This window comes from Podarcis erhardii (assembly GCF_964252035.2).
Source record: "Podarcis erhardii genome assembly, chromosome: 4".
Taxonomy (NCBI): Eukaryota; Metazoa; Chordata; class Lepidosauria; order Squamata; family Lacertidae; genus Podarcis; species Podarcis erhardii.
Genome location: NC_138508.1, coordinates 5,259,361 through 5,276,499, shown reverse-complemented (window position 1 = coordinate 5,276,499; position 17,139 = coordinate 5,259,361). Strand labels below are relative to the sequence as shown.

Here is a 17,139-nt window from a genome sequence, read left to right as displayed (position 1 = left end):
TCTCATCCTGAAGCAAAGTTCTTAACCCGAAGCACTATTTCTGGGTTAGTGGAGTCTGTAACCTGAAGCGTATGTAACCTGAGGTACCACTGTAATGGAAAAGGAAGACCTAAGAAGGTAGAGGCTGGCTCTTGAGGGGGGGGGGGGTTTAGTAACTGGTGGTAAGTGGCAGACTGCTTTATCTATCCTCTCCCCTCTTCTCAAGCAGGGCTTTTCCGGTCTGATGGGAGTACGGAGCATGGAGAGCAACCAGCTCCTGAACAGGAACTGGGATACAGCACAAGATGTTGGCATAGCATTCCTCTGACAAGGCTGGCTGGGGGTGGGATGGGTGGGCATAAACACCTTCATCCCAAAGCCATAAAAACAATGCTATATGATGATGTAGCATTACTCTGACAGGGTAAAAAAAATTAGTGCTCCACTTTGGGCAGAAATATCTATTGGGCTGGCCATGGGTGGGTGCAGGAGGGGAGTTCAGGGCATCCCTAGTTATTACATTTATTTGAAATATGCCCTTTTTATATTACCTTACATCTCTCGCAGCAAAGTCCATAAAGACATTCAATGCCTGGTGATAATTTACAGTCCTTTTGGCAACAGCCATTCCTTTGGCATTCCTGCAAAAGAAGGAATTATCTCTCAATACTGTACTTTAAGTGCAGTCTCTTAGACTAACTATGCCATCGGGTATATTCATTTATTACATTTGCCAAGCTGCCTGGACCACCAGATGTCCTCCATCCTCAGTCTAAACTTAAACTGCAGATTGCTTTTGAGGCAAGGGCTTGTCTTTTTTTTTGCTTATATGAGGTCAAGAAACTGGGGGATTGCGGCCAAAAGCAATTTTATCTGACTTCCCAGCAGGCGTACCATATTTTAATCAAGAGATTGTAAAATGTTTGGTCACCATTGCACTTGTAAGGAAAAGGAAAACGTTTTAAGGAATACAGACATTCCATATCTTAGCATTATAACATTAATCTACAACTTACTTTTTCATATATATATATATATAAATATTTATTGAGATTTTACAAAATCATAAATACACAAGAACAAAATACAGCGAGAAAAGAAAAAAACAAAAAAACAAAATACAGTACAAAATACAAAAATAAAAAAAGATAGAAAGAAAAAAGAAAAAATCAATTTTTCCTTTTTTAACTTTAAAACTCATTAGCTTGTTTCTTTGACCTCCTCACACCTCCCCTTTTTGTATTCCCTTTTACATAATCAAATCAGCAAATCCTTGCCCTCTTTCAATTATCATCGTTAACTTAACAATATCTTAACATATTGCAACTCAAATATTTTCATCCCTTATCAATTCATTTTTGCATACTCTTTCTAACTTTGCCACTAATGCCACTTATTTTTAATCCAACATCATTTTAGCATTCATAAATTTTACACTGTTTCTGTAGATAGTCTTTAAATTTCTTATTAATCTACAACTTACACTGGGCCCTTGGAATTCTGGAAAGTTGCTATCCGTTAATGAACTGATGATCCCTGATTCACCCTCTTCCTATAAAAAATGAAAGAGTTGTGGCATGGCTCATAGTATCTACTTTCAAATATCAGAGAAACACATATTAGTTCCTGAATGCTTCATGGTACAGAAACAAGGCCCTGCAGATCCCTTTCTTGATCTAAACATTGAATGAAGGAGTAGGCAGTGCAATTAAGCAACTTTAGGAAGGTCACAAAACCAGGAAGGATTACAGATATTTAAAAGGATCAGCCCTAAACTAGAGGGCTGACATATCGCAAGCGACACCACAAAATTCAAGACAGGCTATACTGAAGAATCTGTAAGAGCTAACAGATGAAGTGGAAGAAATAGTGGGGAGAGCAGCATGTGACTAAATGGGTCAGAGGTGCAACAAATGTACCTTTGAGTTTACATTTCTTTTATTTATTAAATTTGTATACCACCCTTCATCCATAGATCTCAGGGCAGTTCACAACATAAAAATACAATATAAAAAACACAAAATATGTATGTAATATAAAAGCAAAAATTAAACACACACACACACTAACCAATACCCCCCTCTCCACCCCTTCCCACAAACACATTTAAAAGGGGTATAAGATGTTAATCAGCCCAAGGCCTGGTTAAAGGGGAACATTTTTGCGTGGCACCTAAAGGTGTATAATGAAGAGACCAGATGAACCTCCTTGGGGAGAGCATTCCCAAGTGGGGAGCCACTGCAGAAAAAGCCTGCTCTCATGTTGCTACCCTCCAGACCTCTCTCGGAGGCGGCACATGAAGAAGGGACTCAGAGCATTAATAAATAATAATAATAATAATAATAATAATAATAATAATAATAATAATTCATTATTTATACCCTGTCCATCTGACTGGGTCTCCCCAGCCACTCTGGGCGGCTTCCAACAGAACACTAAAATACAATAACCTATTAAACATTAAAAGCTTCCCTAAACAGGGCTGCCTTCAGATGTCTTCTAAAAGTTTGGTAGTTGTTGTTCTCTTTGACATCTGGTGGGAGGGCGTTCCACAGGGTGGGTGCCACTACTGAGAAGGCCCTCTGCCTGGTTCCCTGTAGCTTTGCTTCTTGCATGGAGGGAACTGCCAGAAGGCCCTTGGCGCTGGACCTCAGTGTCTGGGCAGAATGATGGAGGTGGAGACGCTCCTTCAGGTAGACTGGACCAAGACTGAGGATGATCTCAGGGTTTGAGTCTGTTCATATGGGGAGAGGTAGTCCTTGGGGTATTGCAGTTCGTAGCTGTTTAAAGCTTTATAGGTCAAAACCAGCACTTTGAATTGGGGCTGGAAACTAACTGGTACCCAGAGAGCAGTTGGGGCAGGATTAAATACATTGTGGAGTACTGGGATATCCAAGTTCCCATACTGATGACACCCCACCACAGCTGGAATGACTCTCTTAACCAGGCTTGCCTGATCGCAACAGAGTCCCAACATCAACGTTGTCAAGTTGTTTTAACATTTTTTTTCAAAAAGCCATTTACATTACATGAGTTAACATAGTAGCAAACATTCAGTGTAGCGTTATGTGTGACAAGAAATGACATAATTTAAATAATATTTTACCAAAAACTTACAGACATAACTTTAGACCGTGAGTCATCAGCAAACAAATATTGGTTCTCTGATCTTTGCATCCACTGTCTAAAAAACTAAAAGGGAGTTACAAAACACTTTACTTCATTTACTCTTTTACACTGCTGCCTGGCTTCTACCACTGAATCAATTTAAATAAATCTAAATATTGCAAAACCTCTGAAACATGTATTGGCTGACTAAATCACTTTCTTTTAAATATATGAACGTAACCTTTACAAGATACAGAAACTATCATTCATTGTAAAGCCATTACTACAATTTTCATTAACTTGTGTGAAGCAGCTTCTGAGGCAAGTGCGATGCTTTTAATCTTCCAAGCAAGATCATTAAAGGCAAGGCTAATATATTTAAAATAAAGTGATTCTCCGCCCCCCCCCCCCCAGTCAATGCATGTCTCCTCTCCTGTGAAGATGTTGGCTGCTGATGTAAGTCCAGCTCTGTATCTGTTATGTTAACATTGGCAGAGTCACAAAGCAGCCCCAAAATTCCTTCACAGCTTCCAGGGGTGTGTCCTGTAGAACTTCTTGGCAGTGGCTTAGTCACTCAACATCTTGACTGCTTTCTTACTGCTAAGGGAATTTTCATGAGGGTTTCACGACAAACAAATCCCATCATGAAACTTTGGAGACTGCTAGTATGGTCCACAGAACAGCTGATATTTATGTGGAAACATGTAAATAAAGCAGAACACTTCAATATCCAGCTGGGACAAAACATCTTTTTGTTATCGCATGCTTCAAAAAGCAGCTAAACTTCCTTGTACTTCCTTTCATACAGGGTAAAACTTAATGGCCTACCTATGTGGTGTTTAGCCAGCTGGCATTCCTCATCACACAACCAAAGACACTACTACTACTGGGAGACCCAAAGACATGTAGCAAAATTTGATGTAGGAAACAGTGTAATTCTACTAATATTTTATCCACTCACCTGAGACTGTATTTTGGCCCCTGAAAGTTTTGTAATTGGCTGCAGAAATATATTCAGGATCCCTGCCTCTTCTAGTTCCTGATAAAAGAAGAAAAAAATATACTGAATGCTATAGCGTAGCAGCTCTTTCATTGTTGTTGCCTTGAGAGATTTGCAAAACAGAACTTTGTGGGGATGATGGGTTTCCTCTGTACCTGTGCTTTTCAAACCTTCCGCCTCTCAGGGACAGAGTGCCACTGCAATGAGCTTCTCTTTAAAGTCACCTTAAGTTGCATATGAATATACAACCCCACACTCAAGAATCCTGTAAATTATAGCTGTGTAGGGGGTAAACTACTGGTACGCGGGTGGCGCTGTGGGTTAAACCACAGAGCCTAAGACTTGCTGATCAGAAGGTCGGTGTTTCGAACCCCCATGACAGGGTGAGCTCCCGTTGCTCGGTCCCAGCTCCTGCCGACCTAGCAGTTTGAAAGCATGTGAAAGTGCAAGTAGATAAATAGGTACCACTCCGGCAGGAAGGTAAGTGGTGTTTCCGTGCGCTGCTCTGGTTCACTAGAAGCGGCTTAGTCATGCTGGCCACATGACCCGGAAGCAGTATGCCGGCTCCCTCGGCCAGTAAAGCGAGATGAGTGCCGCAACCCCAGAGTCGGCCACGACTGGACCTAATGCTCAGGGTTCCCTTTACCTTTACCTAGGGGGTAAACTACAGATCCCAGGATTCTTGTGAAGGGTGCTTTAAAGGTATGGTGTGTACAGAGTCTTAATGTATGTACTTAATAACACACACCAACTTACTTAATACCTCTTGTAGGAATATGTGTCGCAAGGGCAACTTGAACCTGTGCTCAGCTACTTCTTGCTATCTCCCTACTTATGATTCACATCATTCCTTGCCCTATCAGCCAAAGAAAGTGGGTGTAATCCAGTAATTGTTTTTCAGGGGGAAATGTCTTGACTCAATAAAACTGAAAATTGAGGCCCCTTTCTCAGTGATGTGGGAGCCATTTTTCTATGCAGCTGTGAAGTGTGGGTGGAGTATTCAAAGCCATTTTCTTGGCTCTTTCATACCTAACTGGCATGTTTTCATATAATAAATATACCCATTCTAAGAGAAAGACCTACGCTATTGGACCTGCCCATACCGTTGCAGGAGAAAGGGCTGTTATGTTTTTATAGTTATTTCTGTGTTTTGTGTTTTTAATGGATCTTTTAATACTATCTTAATTCTGTTAGTGTCCAATTACATTTTAATGACTGTCTTTTCTTTGTTTTTCACTTGTTCACAGACTGGGGAAAAGGTGGAATATAAATAAATAAAATAATAATACTCCCTACTCGGAAGAGATTACACCATAGAAAAACAATTCTCACCCTACTCTTGTTCTCTCTGTGTGAGAAAAGGCTCTCAGACTAGCAGTTTTAGCGAAGTAATTTGGTCCTGAAAAGTAATGATCTAGGCTGTATTCCTATGTGCATTTCCTTGGGGAATAAGTCGCATTTAACATAACAGGACTTATATCTGAGTAGACAGTATAAGGCTATGCTGGTCTAAATAAGCTCTGTTAACTTATTTAAGTATGAAACAACAGTAGCATTGATTTGCTAAGAATACAGAACAGAAGATTTCGGAGCAGACTGAAAATTTAGAATCGGTCATTGTCCTCCTGAGCAATTCCACAGCTCGGAAAAGATATACATCCACACTTTATTAATTCTTCTGTGCACATCTTTAAGAACAGTCTTAATGACTAACCTCATCATGGCCGCAGTCACACTCTTCGTCATCCTCAATGACACCATTTCCACACTTCTTTTTGATAATTACATTGCTAGGTATGTCAATAAGACATTCTTTTCCTGGTTTTCTTATTGCATCATAATATACCTTCCTGCTGCAGTTACTCAGCCTTGAGCACGTTCTGTAACAGAGGAGAAATTATTATCCAGTATGATGAAATGATTTATTAAATATATTTACTATACTAATTTGTATCTTGCCTTTCAGGGTACAAATTCTTCTAAGGTGCTGTACAACAATAGATAGAAACAAAAATAGTTAAATTATTTCAAATCCTCAAAATATTGAAACACACTAGGAGAAAATGTATAAAACCACTTATTCCTTAATAATACAGGTTACAGCCAGATGCTTAGACTAAGGAAGCCAGGAATAACTGCACCATGCTGCTACTCAATGAGGAATACACTGTAAGCCCCACTCACCTGCCATCTCATACCGGGTTCCTTTGTTCTAAAGGCTAATTGCCCCTCCCGGGAGGCTAGTCTGACTTAATTAGCTGTTAACATACCCTGATTCCAGATGTTTTATAAGTACCTTATTTTTCGCCCTGTAGGACGCACTTTTTCCCCTCCAAAAATGAAGGGGAAATGTGTGTGCGTCCTATGGGGCGAATGCAGGTTTTCGCTGAAGCCTGGAGAGCGAGAGGCGTTGGTGCGCACCGACATTTCTCGCTCTCCAGGCTCCAGGAAGCTATCCGCAAGCCTTGCGTGCCTGAGGGAACTCGGGGCAGCCGGCAGCGCGGAGCACGGGGCAACCTTTGGAGGACGCCCCGTGCTTCGCACAGGTGTCCACAGCCTGCCGCCCGGCGGGCGGGGTGCCCTTAAGCAGAGCGCCCCGCACGCCGGACAGACATCTGCAGCGTGAGGAGCCCTGCAGGAGTTCCCCGCAGGGCTCCCCACGCTGCGGATAGCAGCCTGCCGCCCGGCGCGCACGGCGCCCTGAAGCAGAGCGCACCGCGCGCCGGACAGACATCGGCCAGCCCCACAAGCTCGGGGGACAGCGGGGAGGCGCAGCGCCACCATCCCACTGTTCCCCGACCTGGTTTTGGGGGGGAAATAAAGGAAAAAAAGTTTTCCTTTATTTCCCCCTCCCCCCCAAAAAAGTAGGTGCGTCCTATGGGACGGAGCGTCCTATGGGACGAAAAATACGGTATTTAGTACACATCTCAATATACAAGGTTTAGCTATCACTTCACACAGGAGACTAGCTTAGCTTTTGACACCCCAAGCCTTAATTACCATATTTTTCGCTCTATAAGACGCACCAGACCACAAGATGCACCTAGTTTTGGGAGGAGGAAAATAAGAAAAAAAATATTCTGAATCTCAGAAGCCAGAACAGCAAGGGGGATCACTGCACAGTGAAAGCAGGAATCCCTCTTGCTGTTCTGGCTTCTGGGATAGCTGCGCAGCCTGCATTCTCTCCATAAGACGCACACACATTTCCCCTTACTTTTTAGGAGGGAAAAAGTGAGTCTTATAGTGCAAAAAAAATGGTAAATTCTGTCATCTACTGAACCCAGGAATTTAGGGTGTCTAGAACCCACAAACTCATAACAACACTTTGTAAAAAAATATAGTTTTTTAATTTCATCTATCTGATAATTAAAGAGAATTCTTATCTTGCTTATCTTCTCCAAAGAAAATCCACAAAGGAGCTTAATGTGTGTGTACTGTAGAAGGTTCTTCCAGTGGGAAATCTACCAAGAAACTGTTCAGTTCTCCACAAAATTATTGAGAATGACGTACTCTAGCATAGCTCCCATTTATTTCAAGAGGGATTACAAAATAACTTTCAGGTGGAACTGCCTACAAGTTACCTGAAGCACATAATTAGCAGCTTCGTCATCATGCTTGTTGATGAAAAGGGCAATTAAGATCAGGGTTGCAGTGGGGGAATGAAAGTCAAGCACACAACACTAATGGGATACTGAATGTAATCTGTAGTTTGACTCTAAGAAGGACAGCCGAGCAGAATGTCTTTAGTGGCAAGAAATGAACTGAGCAAAAATATAACGTGACCAGCTTTTCTTTCCAAACCCAGACAAAAAACACTAGAAAGAAAGAAATCAATTAAGGACTACTCACGGATTGCCGGTTGCTGCCATTATACACCTGCCAGGCTTGGTGCAATTACAGTCACAGCCCCGAGCTTTGTTTAAGGGTGTGTCATCATGGCCAAAGCCAAGAGAATGACCCAACACATGCGCAATTGTTTCAGCATCAACTTTAGGATTTCTGTATGTCTGAGATACAATGAGGAAAAGGAAAGAAGGGACTGAGGTAATCAGAATATCAAACACTTTCAATAAATACATACTTCATTTACATCCTTTGAGTATATTTCAACTGCTTTAAAAATATGTCAATTGGGTTCTACCCTACAACTATATTTTTTGGAAGATGATTTCAGCATTTGTGCTATTGAAAGGAAGTTGTCTTTCTCTCCGCCACCCCCCATGTTATGCCTTAATACATTTTGAGACCTGGATTTGTTTTGTCCTCGCCCCTTTCCTCTTTTTCAACAGCCCACTCTGCCCCCAGTCCCAAGCTGAGTAGTTCACATGGAGGCCTGAAGAAGAGCAGCTGCTTCCTCCACTCTCAGTGGGATCAGCCATGAGACAGAAGACCAAAAGCCCCTGCTGACCTGCCTGACCCATTCCCACCCCACTTCCTAGACCAACAGCCACCAGATTTCATCCTCCTTCCCATCAGCATCCCCTCAAGTTTGACAGAGGAGACACAAATTTAGTCATCCACCACCTCCTGTGAACCTTTCCAAACTACACAGCAGTCCCCAATGATGCCAGCTGTGGTACCAGCACAGACATAACCCAAAACCCGGGCTGCTCCCTTTCCAAACACTCGCCCACCCCACCCCAATCCATGCCCGAGGTCTGATGCCAGACATGGTCCCATCCTCCCGGTCAATCACTCTTTCTCCTCCCTATCACTTTCACTCAGATGGAGCTAGTCGGGGCCTTTCCCATGGCACTGCAGCCTCATCACTTGATTAGAAGCCCCTGTGCTTCCCCATGCAGGCCACCTCCATTTCCCTAACTATGGTGCTGGGCCAGGTTAGATTCAGCTGCTAATGTGGTGTAGTGGTTAAGAGCGGTAGACTCCTAATCTGGTGAACTGGGTTCGCGTCTCCGCTCCTCCACCTGCAGCTGCTGGGTGACCTTGGGCCAGTCACACTTCTCTGAAGTCTCTCAGCCCCACTCACCTCACAGAGTGTTTGTTGTGGGGGGAGGAAGGGAAAGGAGAATGTTAGCCACTTTGAGACTCCTTAAAGGGAGTGAAAGGCAGGATATCAAATCCAAACTCTTCTTCTTCTTCTTCTTAATGATGGATGGACACTGAAGGCTGTAACCAAGTGCCTACTCAGCATAGGTTCAGTAAAGATGTTTTCAATGGGGTTGCACTCACCCGGAAGGATCAAGTGTACTGCTTGGGGGTAATTGATTTTTGCCACTGGGTGTAGAACTGGTCATATTGCCTTATACTAGCTTCAGCTGGTGGCCCAGCTGCAGCTCTGTCTGGATGGGAATAAACTCGCTTCAATGATCTAGGCCCAGCTAACCTCATGGCTGGATTACTGCCATGGTGTAGCCATAATGGCTCTGCTCTGCTTCCAGTCAGAGGCAGTATGCTTCTGAATAACAGTTGGAAACTGCAGGAGGGCAAGGTGCTACTGTACTCAGGTCCACTGGCCTGATCCAGCTGCCTATTCTTATATGGTTATGAGACATTTGTGTAAAGCAACTAATAAGTTAATTAAATAATAGTTTTATTTGTACAAGGGGTGAATGGTGATAGAACTATCACTCTTGCCTCAATCTACAATCCACATTTGAGCCAAATCTCCTTTCCTTGGCAGCTGTGTTATTTACATCTTTTTTTAAAAAATAAAAAAAACTGCAGCAAATTTCCTTAGGTCACAGGTAGCTTGGCCTGAATGGAATGCAATGGAATGGAAAGGAAGGTCTGGAGAACTAGTGGCTGAACCCCTATTTACCTTCCTCCCTCTGGCAGTCTACTAATTTTAGGAATATGTTACAAAGACAAAAATAAAGATACTGATAATCACCTACATGAATAGCAGACACTGAAACTAGAGTGTAAAGACAAAACCGGTCCCCCCAAGAAAGTCCAGCAGGAAACCCTTTAGCCCTATAACATAACAGAAGATATTACTGTACATGTTATAGTTATAAAACATTGCAAAAGTTACAGAGCAGCTATCTTGCCCAAGTTTATGAACAGAACATTTTAATCTTCCTTTAATCTACAGATTTAATGTAAGTTTCCTCCCTGTGTATATTTTGTAAGAAGCTGGAGTATGAATGAACAATAATAATCATGAATAAATAAGCTAAGACCAAAGACAAGGGAAGGGTCCTTGCTAGGGTTCCTACTATAAACTGATACGGGTGCAAATGAATTCATTACTTGTGTATTTGCCACTCTGGGCTTCTTTATGATGATAATGATGATGATGATGATGATGATGATGAGATAATGTAATAATAATCTGGCCTTTTCATATTGTTGAAAAAGAAGGCAGACAATTTCAAGAAAGAAACTGTATAGTCTTACGTAATTATTCCTGAATGATCAAAATGCACATTTGGCTGAAGCTCAGAGATGGCATATTGGTAAAATGCAGCTAAAGTCACGCCAAGATTCTCAGTATCAATTGTTATGTAGTCTCTTTCTGTCCACAACTCCAATCCTACCAAATAAAGGTGAAGACCTAATGGCAAGTATATCTGAAAACAGAAAACACCAAATTGGGCAGTTATAATGCATAGTATTGTTGCCAAAATGCCTCCATTTTGGCCCACCCACCACCTCCAGTTTTCCCTTTCATAGTTGTTATGGTGTCAAGAGCCAACAGCAATGTTGCCTGGTGGTCAGGAACAGTGCCCATCCCTCGCGGCTATGATTAAGCAAAGAAACCTAGAATTGTGGAGTTGAAAGGGACCTGTTGAGAAAGAACAACTCTTACTCAAGTTACAAGAAAGGAGATTCCAACTAAACATCAGGAAGAACTTTCTGACAGTAAGAGTAGCTTGACAGTGGAACGGATTCCCTCAGGAGGTGGTGGACTCTCCTTCATTGGAAGTTTTTAAGCAGAGGTTGGATCTCCATCTGCCAGTGAATGCCCAACTACACTCAGTTTTCTCTTGCCTCTGTATAATGAAACTGAAGAGGACATTATCACTTCCTCCCAAGGTTCCCAGGACTTCCACTTTGTCCAGCAGTTCCTTCTTGTTGGTGAGGACCAGGTCCATGAGAGATTATCCCCTTGTTGCTTCTTCCACCTTCTGGGAAAGGAAATTGTCAGCAAGGCAATGGAGGAATTTGTTGGACCTTACATTCTTGGCAGAGTCTGAATTCCAACAGATATTGGGGTACTTGAAGTCTCCCATGACTAATATCTCTCTCCTTTTTGAATGTTTGGTAATGTGCTCTAGGAAGGCATCATCAAAGTTTTAGCCTGGCTTGAGTTCTACTGCAGACACCCACAGTAACACCACAATTTCCCTCTCCTACAATTTTTACCTATGCACTCTCAATCTGTCTTCCATGCTCCAAGTCATGAATTGCTTCTCAAGTGTACACCTTTACATATAATGCTACTCTTCTTCCCTTCATGTTTGGTATATTCCTTTTAAATAAGTTAAACCCCTCAATTTCTACATCGATACAAATGTCACAGCACTTGGAAGCTGCAGAACAATATCTTGTTTGCATTTGGATGTCAAGGAAATGGGACATTAGGGTTTGAACTAAACGACCCTTTGAGTCCCTTCCAACTCCACATTTCTTTGAAGGATCACTCTGCCAGTTTTCGATGAAGCATACCAAAACCTTATACACAGCCTTTATAACAATTTGCAGAAATCATCCCTGGCACTTTCAAACCACTTGAATCCAATGGAACTTCTTTTACAGCAGACAATTTTTAATATACTTTTGTTTTCCTAAGGTTATAATTGTTTTTGGACTCCTATGTTTGATGTATTATTGAGAGCAATGTCTCTTGGAACTTCTAGCTGGGTGTACACCCTGCATTCATGCCCACTGAAAATCCTACTCTGGTTTGGGGATGCCTGGTCTCCTAGACATGGGCATAGCCGGGGGGCAGAGGGGGGCAGCTGACCCCCTAGATCAAGTAAAACAATAAAAATATTTAACTACCGGTAATTGACCAATCACATTGGTTCTGCCACCCCCCAACAAAGTCCCCCCCCCCAACAAAAATCCTGGCTACACCTATGCTCCCAGTCCTTCTGCTTCTGCTTCTGGTTGCCCTACTAAAGCCTGAGAACAGCTGGTCCAATTTTTGCATGTAATATGCTGCCAAGCATACTTACTGTACTTCTTCATTTGTTTCAACAGATTAGGGACAGGTAACAATCCCCCTTATCTCCTTGTCTCTCTCCCGTCACTTTTTCGTCCTTGCTTTCCAACACATTCTCTCTCTCTGTCTGTCTCATTCACCCCCACTCTTTCAAAGATAGCTTTCCCAATTTATATTTCTAACAATGGTTCAGAGATTGATGCTTTGTAGTATTTTCCCCTTGTCTTCAAATTCCCTTTTGGGGTTAAGTTCTGTAGTCTTGTGTCTTTTTTTTTCCTTTTTCTTTGTTAAACCCTTCTCTTCCAAAAAACCTGATAGTGGTACTCTAAATCACACTAATCCCTCAGTAATTTGAATGCTGATGCTGTTCTGTTTTTATAATGCTGTTGCTTTTTAAGTGTTTGTTTGCAGTATATTTTATGCTATTTTACTGCTATAAATTCTTTATTGTATTATGTTCTATTACATTATTTGTTATGGTCTTATTTGTAAGCTACCTTAACAGCCCTTCACGACTGAAAATTCATGGTATGAAATAAAGTGAAAAATAATAAATAGTAAGTACCCTACCTTCACAGGCTGTCTCTACAAGTGCCTCCCACTTGCACAAATGGAAGGACAAAACATTACGCTTAGAATACTGGGGCACAATAATTCAAATAGGTCATTTTTGACTGAATCTCTCAAGAAAACGAAATCACAAACAAAGGGATTAGAGACTCCCTGGTCAGTTATCATTCTGTTTCACATCTTTCTTTTGGAGAAAACAATGTAGTTAAAAGAGGTTAGCTCCAGTTTAAGGCACACCTGAATTTTCTAGTCTTCTGGAAGTGTACCTGTTTGTTATTTAGACTGGATATGGCCTGAGGCTACACTTACTATATGCAAAGAAAAACATTATTTAAAAATACTATAAAATATAAACAATAAGTTTAAGGGTAAGAAATAATTCTAGGGCACCACTAAATTGATTTAAAAAAACACAAGAATATTTGCAGGGCCAAATTAGGGCCAAACAACCATTAAGAACTCTACCTGATGAACTAGATTTCTAATTACAAATCCAGAAGAAAATCACATTTCTGTGTGTAATGAGACCTGAATTAGAAAGATCCTAAGGCCCATCTTTGCTGCCAGGGGCGTAGCTAGCTGCCCCGGCACCCGGAGCGGCATTGGCGGGGCAAGTTGTGCACGGAAGTGCTGCGGCGAGTCCGCCTGGCGGACACAAGCCCCACACTGCTGTTTCAGGCAGTGTGGGGCCCTGAGCCACCGCACCACTCGCAGAAGAGGCGTGTGGCTTGGGCACGCTGCAGGCGGTAAGTGCTGCCCCCCACAGTGTGCCATTTATACACGCTGTCAGGGGCTCAAGAGCAGAAGCACAGGGAAGGGAGGAGATGGAGAGCGAAGGGGAAGAATCCGAGGGGAGCGTAGGAGAAGATGACAGTGGCCTGAGAGATTCCATGAGCCTCTCCAGCGAATCGGAAGATTCACAGAAGGGGGCGCCGGTGGCCAGGGCAAGGGGGTTCCCAAGGGGGATACTCCAGGAGCAAGGGGCCAGCGGGGACTCCCAGAGCAGCAGTTGGAAATCAGGACCAGCTTCCCCACCAGAGCATAGTGGGGGGGAAGAGTCCCAGGTATCGGGGCCAGCGTATCCCCCCACCAGGGAGAGAAGATGAGTCAGGGATGACCACGCCTCCATCGGAGAGTCAGGCAAAGGAGGGGAGGTCAAGTCCAGCAAGCCTCCCGGAAGAGGGAAGCAGTGACAGAAGCAGTGTAACGGTCAGGAGGAAGGTCACTGGGTTGGCGCGAGAGGCAAGTTCAAATGTACAGGAGCGCGGGACAGCAGAGAATGAGGACTGGGAACCAGGTCCTAAAGCCCGCCGGAGGCAGGGGGAGGAGTCAGGCGACTCAGCGTCAGAAGAGTCCAGAAAGGGGAATGCCCCAGCGGGCAGGAGGACCCAGAGGAGGAGAGAGCAGCGGAAGAGGTGGAGCAGGGCTAGGATCTTAAACTGGTGTCAGGGGGGAGGAGATTCAGACGGGACTTCGACGGTCTAGGGTTTAAGACGTAGAGCTGCGCGCTGCGGCTTTGAAATGGAAACTGAACTTCAATAAAGACTTTTGTACATAACGACGACCTGGCGTTGGTCCTCTGTGAGCTGGGACCTTGGGGTAGCTCTGACACACGCCCTCAGGGATGACACCCGGGGCGGACCACACACCCCTGTTTGCTGCTACCATTTGTGTTTGGGTGGACACACTACTCCCCAATCAAAGCTAAACCAAAATATTGGATACAATCTGATTTGTTTTCCATTGGGGCAGCAATCAGTTCTCCATGAGATTCACAGAAAAGGTCTTATAAAATATACTCACGCTGTGGACATCAGAGATCATACGAAGCATTATCAACACTAACTGAGTTTCATTGCGATGATTGAGAATAAACTAAAGGAGAGAAAATGAAAGACAAAATGTTTAACTATGACATGGGTTCTTCAGATGCATTCAAATTCCCTCCTCATCATTAATACTCCTTTGGATAATTTTCATTAAAATATCGTATGTTGAGAGTTTCATAAACCTAAGATTCTAAATGAATACAAATACTCCATACTATTAGAAACTACAATCGATATAAAAAAAGGTGTGGGATATATGCATCTTTCAACAACTATTGAAATTAGTAATATAATTTCCCCCCTCAATAAACTACCGGTATCCTGATTATTCCATTTAGCTAGCCAAGGATAACTATACACATCCTAATAACTCAAATTCTCAATATGTTTTAACTGGAAGTCTGTAGTCCTGAAAACAAACTTGAAAGAGACCTGTAATATTTATGTTGATTGGTGTGGGGGTGGGTGTATGTGTCAGTGTATGTATATGAACACCACAACACACACAATGTTGTTTAGTTGTTTAGTCATGTCCGGCTCTTCGTGACCCCATGGACCAGAGCACTCCAGGCACTCCTGTCTTCCACTGCCTCCCACAGTTTGGTCAAACTCAGGCTGGTACCTTCGCGAACACTGTCCCACCATCTCGTCCTCCGTCGTCCCCTTCTCCTTGTGCCCTCCATCTTTCCCAACATCAGGGTCTTTTCCAAGGAGTCTTCTCTTCTCGTGAGGTGGCCTCAGTAGGTTTTTTTCAGTAGAAAGTAGTCCTCAGGAACGCAGAAGTTGCCAGTCAAAGATGCTCAATGTCAATAACCATTAAAACTATGCTTATATAGAAGCAACCCCTAAAACCCACTGAGGAATTTCCTGGTAACCTTGTCGCTGAAGAAGCCCAATGGGTGAAACAAGGGTGTATCCTGACAACTATTCTACTATTAGCTGCCTTTTGTTACTAATCGGTTCCGTTTGTCACACTTTCAGACATAGGATGACGCAGAAGGAAGATATCAGAATGAAATGGCGTTGCCAACAGGAACTGCATTGTAATCTTTGGACTTGACAATCCTTGGACTGTACGCTACCAATAAAGTGGTACCTCGGGTTAAGAACTTAATTTGTTCCAGAGGTCTGTTCTTAACCTGAAGCTGTTCTTAACCTGAGGTACCACTTTAGCTAATGGGGCCTCCTGCTGCCGCAGCGCCGCCACCACACGATTTCTGTTCTCATCCTGAAGCAAAGTTCTTAACCTGAGGTACTATATCTGGGTTAGCGGAGCTGTAACCTGAAGCGTCTGTAACCCAAGGTACCACTGTACATATAGAAGATATTATATGTTGCCATCAGGAACTGTGCTTTTTGATATGACGATTAAAATTACAGTTTTATTACATATCATGTTTATGTTACTTTACAGCTAGTTAAGTGTGTGTTGTGGTGTTTGTTGTGTGTGTTGTGATGTTCACGTAATGAGGCAATAGTGGTGTTTGTTGCCTTAGTGTATTTATATGTGCATGTGTATTACTATACATATGTTACTCGAAAGCCACTTTGGCATGATTTATATCATGAAAGGCAGGATATAAACAGTGGTAATAAGCCTACCATATATTTTAAGGTGGAAAGGTCTGTTTGATATGCATTTGTACACCTCTTAATATATAACAAAATTTTGCATTAGGAGGTTTTTCTCTATGTTTAGATACAGTTGGACAACATTTTGACTCAAGACAGTGGACATCAAACTTTTAAAAAGTGCATTGATATTTTGGTCTCAGAACTCCTGAGCAACACCAAATATGAGGCTGCTAGTAAATAAATATGGCAACATTTACTGTGGCAACATTTACCGTGCTTTTGTCAACAACAGCATAATATTCTAGATATCTGATAGGCAGGTCATATTCAAGATCATCTAACTGGAAAAAAAATACATATAACAAAGTTTCATTGCAGAAATGTACCATGAATATTCCTTTAGAAGAAACCTAAACAGGCCTATCACCTAAAATTAACCTTACAATAAACAACTATACCCATTATTCAGCTAGAAGCTCTTACCCCAATAATTCTATTTCATCCATCCTTTACCCTAGTTAAATTTATTGGTTTAGTTATTTATAACCCGATAAGAGAAGTTATCTAGGTGGCTTACATAGAACCAAACTTAAGAATCACCCTTACAATAAAAGTACAATCGTATGCAACAAAAGAATTGCAACAATAGATTGAAATGAATAATATTATTATTTTAATTTATTACATACCCTTAACTCAAAGTTCCCAGGGCAGGTTACAACAATTGAAAATGCAGTATTAAAAAGTTTAAACATTTAAATGTTGTTTTAAACTGTTTTTAACTTTGTATGTTAAGTGTTAGAGATCGTCCTCTTTCAAAACGTTTCTTCTGCAGATACAATAACCAAATGTGCCCCTAACTTACACTATCGTCTCCCTTCTTCTCCTTTCTCATATTCAGGAGCGTCAACTATACAGGGTAGAAGGGGCTTCGTCCCCCTTAATAT

General features: G+C 42.3%; 1 protein-coding gene across 6 annotated transcripts in view; it reads right to left on the bottom strand.

The window, feature by feature from the left end:
• The window catches only part of LOC309340957 (disintegrin and metalloproteinase domain-containing protein 21-like), a 37,737-nt gene that overhangs the window by 11,225 nt on the left and 9,373 nt on the right, over positions 1 to 17,139 (bottom strand). For 5 of the 6 annotated variants that reach the window (XR_014156143.1, XM_081860267.1, XM_081860269.1 and 2 more), the window contains 10 exons: positions 16,465 to 16,533; positions 14,592 to 14,663; positions 10,448 to 10,620; positions 9,943 to 10,021; positions 7,937 to 8,094; positions 5,802 to 5,967; positions 4,049 to 4,126; positions 3,097 to 3,171; positions 1,463 to 1,531; positions 531 to 620 (listed from right to left, as the gene is read on the bottom strand). Coding sequence is in view for 5 of the 6 variants with exons in the window: in XM_081860267.1 (XP_081716393.1) it covers positions 531 to 620; positions 1,463 to 1,531; positions 3,097 to 3,171; positions 4,049 to 4,126; positions 5,802 to 5,967; positions 7,937 to 8,094; positions 9,943 to 10,021; positions 10,448 to 10,620; positions 14,592 to 14,663; positions 16,465 to 16,533 (1,029 nt within the window). In the remaining variant the exon portion in view is untranslated. The remainder of the gene's footprint in view (positions 1 to 530; positions 621 to 1,462; positions 1,532 to 3,096; positions 3,172 to 4,048; positions 4,127 to 5,801; positions 5,968 to 7,936; positions 8,095 to 9,942; positions 10,022 to 10,447; positions 10,621 to 14,591; positions 14,664 to 16,464; positions 16,534 to 17,139) is intronic. The other variant, XM_081860268.1, reaches the window with a different exon arrangement.